Below are 920 nucleotides of genomic sequence, written 5' to 3'. Positions count from 1 at the left end.
ATAAGTCATGGAGGGAAATTGCCCAGAGTTTTGGCAATTGCTTGTTTACTGTTTACATGTTTGTTTACTGTTCAAACTGATCTACTGCGCATGTGTGGAACACGTCCACCGAGCGGACCACCAGCATACACTTTCAGTACTATAAATACAAGTAGTCCGCATCCGTGCTGTCCGTGTCTGCGTGCGCAGTTTGGATGCGTAAAGTATAACACAGACTTTACAGCTTTGTTTCAATGTCAACACATGCAATTCTTTAGAGATCATCTTGTGTTATATTTGCTGTATGAATAAGTATGATGCATCTGTAATGAGTATTTTCCTCACCACATTAAGAACAGATTTATTGCGGCTACATGCGCCATGATTGCCGAGAACAGCGACCATCATTATCAGAAAACCGGTGGTGACCAACGCCGTCACACCTGACAGATAGAACACATAAAGTCAAGGATAAGCTTACAGACTGAAAAAGTGAGTGTAAATATAATTTAATTCAACAGATATAAAATGAGAAACAACAGAAGGACAAACCAATAGTGAACGGTGTTGTTTTCTGTTCATTCATTTGGTACAATCCTATGAATGTAGTGATGACCCGAAACCATGTTCCCAGACAGACTAGCCCAAAACCCACCATCTGAAAGAAACACACATCGTTGCATCACAATCATCATCACTGGATCACAATCATTATCATCACTACATCACAATTAGGACTGCACAATATATAATTTTAGCATCGATATCACAATGAGCGCATCCACAATAGTAACATTGCAGAATGTGCAATGTGAAGTATAGGGATCGTAGTGGTAACACTTTACATTATTGGTGGAGAGCATACAGAGTGATGGAACCAATCAGTAGATATGGGGTGATTAGGAGGCCATGATTGTCAGAGGCCAATGGGAAAATTTGGC

At 40.2% G+C, this 920-nt stretch overlaps 1 protein-coding gene across 1 annotated transcript in view; it reads right to left on the bottom strand.

Annotated features, from left to right (window-relative positions):
• The window catches only part of LOC107757406 (CD9 antigen-like), a gene marked incomplete at its 3' end in the record, with an annotated part of 10,714 nt that extends 10,051 nt beyond the window's left edge, over positions 1 to 663 (bottom strand). The window contains exons 1-2 of the mRNA XM_016574873.1: positions 532 to 663; positions 325 to 422 (exon numbers count right to left, since the gene is read on the bottom strand). Coding sequence (XP_016430359.1) covers positions 325 to 422; positions 532 to 637 — 204 coding nt within the window. The remainder of the gene's footprint in view (positions 1 to 324; positions 423 to 531) is intronic.
• Positions 664 to 920: the final 257 nt, after the last annotated feature.

Source organism: Sinocyclocheilus rhinocerous, unplaced genomic scaffold (genome assembly GCF_001515625.1).
Source record: "Sinocyclocheilus rhinocerous isolate Xijiao unplaced genomic scaffold, SAMN03320098_v1.1 scaffold2368, whole genome shotgun sequence".
Classification (NCBI taxonomy): domain Eukaryota; kingdom Metazoa; phylum Chordata; class Actinopteri; order Cypriniformes; family Cyprinidae; genus Sinocyclocheilus; species Sinocyclocheilus rhinocerous.
Note: the sequence above shows the minus strand (reverse complement) of the source record. Positions and strands in the feature narration are given on the sequence as shown.